Here is a 3,897-nt window from a genome sequence, read left to right on the forward strand (position 1 = left end):
GAGAGAGAGAGAGAGAGAGAGAGAGAGAGAGAGAGAGAGAGAGAGATCTCCCAGGAATGGGGTTCTGGCTGACTCCAAGGGAGGCAGATGAAGGTGCAGACACTAGAGACTCACAGGGCAGTACATTCCTGTAGCGGTTCTTGGATCTGTTCTCTAGAGCCGATGCCGTTATTTGAGACTGGCCTTGGCCCTCCAGAGCCAGTTGCTAGAGGCAGAGAGACAGAGAGAAGGTTCAAGTGTTGGATGTTCTTTGCCTTCCTCCAACGCCCTCACAACTCCACCTACCCTCTTCAGTTTATCCACTGAATCTTGGGACTCTAGCACTCACAAACATTGGAGATATATGACACTCCACCTTGAGATACTTGAGAGGATTTAGTAGAACTGGGAGTTTCCTCATACAGATGTTCTAGGTGAGGGGTCAGAGGGTCCTTGTGTTATTATTAAGCCAAGTATCCATCATTATCTTAGGGTTTCAGAGAGTGGGAAGGAAACATGCCTGACAGTTTCTGTCTGACTAAAAGAGACAGGCTGAGCATATGGCTCACTTGCTGGAATGCTTGCCTAGCACGCACAAGGCCCTGGGTCGGATCCCCAGCACAGCATAAAACATGTGTGGTGGAGCACACCTTCAATCCCAATGGGTAAGAGGTCAGGGGGAGGACTGCAGGTTCAAGGTCATCCTTGGCTATATAGAATGTTCCAGGGTAGCCTGGAATACATGAGACCCTGCCTCAAAAAGGAGGTGAGGTTTATAGATGGTCTGTCTACAGGCAGCTGTTGGTTGCTGGAGAAGGAAGAGCTGTTTTCTTCAGAGGTATAGTCTGTGCTTTAGGTTGTTAGGTTAGGTTAGGTTGTTGTCTGTGCTTTAGTCAATAATGCCTCACCCAGTGTCCTTGACACAGAGGCAGGAGGAGCACCAAGAGCCAGCCAGGACTATGTAATGAAACCATACCTCTAAAATAATAGGACAAGAGAGAGCCAAGGAGGTGACCAGCTCTGATACATCTGTCCCCACTCACCTGATACTCCTGAGCAAATCCACAGTTGCTATCCTTCTCATTCTCCCTGACATGGTCAGCAAAGTCTTTGGCCAGGATATCCCCTGGGCAGCTGTGATGGGAAGAAGGGTAAAGAAGACAAGGACTTGGCTTGGAGAGATGGCTCAGTGGTTTAGGGCACTGGATGCTCTTCCAGAGGTCCTGAGTTCAATTCCCAGCAACCACGTGGCAGCTTACAACCATCCATAATGGGATCTGATGCCTCTCCTGGCACACAGGCATACATGCAGACAGAGCACTCATATATAAAATACACAAATAAAAATTCAAGTGAAAAAGACTTTAAGCACTTTGGGGCTGGCAAGATGTCTCAGCAGTTAAGGGTCCCAACACAAAGCCTGACTACCTGAGTTTTATCCTTGTTAGTCTCAAGCTGGGAGGAGAGAACCAACTCCCCTGGGTTGTCTTCTGACCTCCACACACTCCACATATATACTCATAAGACATAAGAGTAAATGAGGCCCAGTGCATTTAGGAGACGGAGGCAGGCAGATTTCTGTGAGTTTGAGGCTAGCCTGGTCTATGTAGTGAGTTACCATGATTTTGATTTAGCAGTGCCCTGACTAAAATACTCAAAAGGAAAGGTGTCAACGACTATTCCCGACTCATCTGCAAACACAGCAGTGTGGCTCACAGCAGCCCAAAGGCGCAAGCAATACAAGATGTCCATCGGTGACACGGTCAAAAGCCCAGTGTTCATGACACTGAGACAGGAGAAGCACCAAGCGTTTAAGGCCAGCCAGGACTAGATAATGAAAGCTTCCCTTAAAATAATGATACAAGAGCCACGGTGGTAATGCAAGCCTTTAATCCCAGCACTCAGGAGGCAGAGGCAGGCAGATCTCTGTGAGTTCAAAGCCTGCCTGGTCTATAAAGAGAGTTTCAGACAACCAAGGCTACACATAGAAACACTGCCTTAAAAAAACAAACAAACAAACAAAACAGAGGCTAACAAGTTGGCTCAGCAGGCAAAGTCACTAAGTCACTAACCTATCAACGTGACTACCTGAATTTGATCCCTAGGACCCACATGGTAGAAAGAGAGAGCCAACTCCTTCACACACACACACACACACACACACACACACACACACACACAGTGCACACCAACACATGCATGGATACCATTAATGTAATTTAAAATTGCAATGGAGCAAGCGTCCATCAGTGAGTAAATGGATAAACTAAATGTGGTCTCCCATACAACAGAGCACTATTATTCAGCCTTTAAAAGGAAGAGGATGGAGCTGGAGAAATGGCTCGGTTATTGAGAGAGGACTTAGACACCCACATAATGACTCACAACTGTCTACAATTCCAGTTCCAGGGGATCCAGAACTCTTCTGTCCTCTGTGGTACTGCCATAGGTGGTGCATGTATACACATGCAGGCTAGACACATTTACACATAAAACATAAGAACAAAATAAAATCTTAAAACAGACAGAAAACACTCTCCAAATTCCTCCCTTAGAAGGAAATTGGCATCCTTGCTTTCCCTTGCAAAGCTTCACCTGACGAGTCCCACCTGACATCTCTCTCATGTATTCACAGTGTAGCAGGAGAGTCCTTGCCGGTATAACAAGACTGTTCTCAGTCCTAGACAGAGTAACTCCACTTGCAGCCATTTATCTGTTCTTTATATGAGACCTCCACAAAGCGAAATCATCCGTTCCACAGTGTGACAGTTTTTTCTGAGACTGCCGGAATCCCTCACAGAAGCCAGGATTCACAGACTTTCCCAGAGCCTGGTGGTGTGCCTTTCCTTGCCGCAGCCTTTAGTCACTTCTGCTGTTTGAACACACGGGGGCGCACAAGGCCTAGGTTTGCATCCTTCCTGCTTTAGTCACGTCACAAAGAAATTTGCCTGATGTAGGTGAGGATTGGCTCTTGGAGAACTCAGCCCTCTTTCTACAGGCAGCAGGCACTGCAGGTAATCCCTAATAGGCTCGCTTGCTCATCAAGCTGCGCTGGTTTGAGCCCTCTGACCTTTTAGTGCCATCCCTGTTTGGAAGCAGATATTTCTTTTCCAAGCCCCTGGTGAATTCACAGGACACACCTGAGTTACTTCAAATCTGTGTTCTCACATGCTTCTTCATTGGCTTCGCTTTTCCTCTAGCAGTTTTTTTAAATTATGTGTTTTATTTAGTGTGTATTAGCGGGGTGAGGTAGGGGAGCATGCATGTGCCCTGTGTGTGTAGCGGGGAGTTAGATAACAACTCCTGGGAATCACACTTTCTTTCCACAGTGTGAATCCTGCGAACTGGACTCAGGACACAAGGCACCACCGCAAGTACCTTCTAGATGGAGCTGCTTGACAGACTACCTTCTGTTGGTTTTGTTTTTATTTATTTAGGTTTGGTTTTTGTATCTGAGATAGAGTTTTGCTGTGGAGTCTGGACTGTTCTGCATCTCACTATGTAGATCAGACTGGCCTCAGAACTCACAGAGACCAGCCTGCCTCTGCCTCTGAAGTGCTGGGATTAAAGGCATGTGCCACCAAGCCTGGCCCTCTTCTCTCATTTTAATGTTGTCTGCTATGTTCCTCAACCTCCCTCTGCCCTCTTTTTGCTTTATTTGTCTCCATACATAGATCTAGGTCTAGAATCTCTTGCCTTTTAGCAATTCCTGGGGCTAGAACACAAGTTCAGTTTGATACCAAGACCCACATATAGAAAGAGAGAACCAATTCCCACACATGATCCTCTGACCTTCTCACATGCGATTTGTTGTGTAGTCACATAGATAGATAGATGATAGATAGATAGATAGATAGATAGATGATAGATAGATGATAGATAGATAGATAGATAGATAGATAGATAGATAGATGATAG

General features: G+C 46.2%; 1 protein-coding gene across 1 annotated transcript in view; it reads right to left on the reverse strand.

Annotated features, from left to right (window-relative positions):
- The window catches only part of Ptprh (protein tyrosine phosphatase receptor type H), a 49,928-nt gene that overhangs the window by 4,281 nt on the left and 41,750 nt on the right, over positions 1 to 3,897 (reverse strand). The window contains exons 11-12 of the mRNA XM_021166098.1: positions 1,023 to 1,113; positions 115 to 205 (exon numbers count right to left, since the gene is read on the reverse strand). Coding sequence (XP_021021757.1) covers positions 115 to 205; positions 1,023 to 1,113 — 182 coding nt within the window. The remainder of the gene's footprint in view (positions 1 to 114; positions 206 to 1,022; positions 1,114 to 3,897) is intronic.

The sequence above is a fragment of the Mus caroli genome, chromosome 7, assembly GCF_900094665.2.
Source record: "Mus caroli chromosome 7, CAROLI_EIJ_v1.1, whole genome shotgun sequence".
Lineage (NCBI taxonomy): Eukaryota > Metazoa > Chordata > Mammalia > Rodentia > Muridae > Mus > Mus caroli.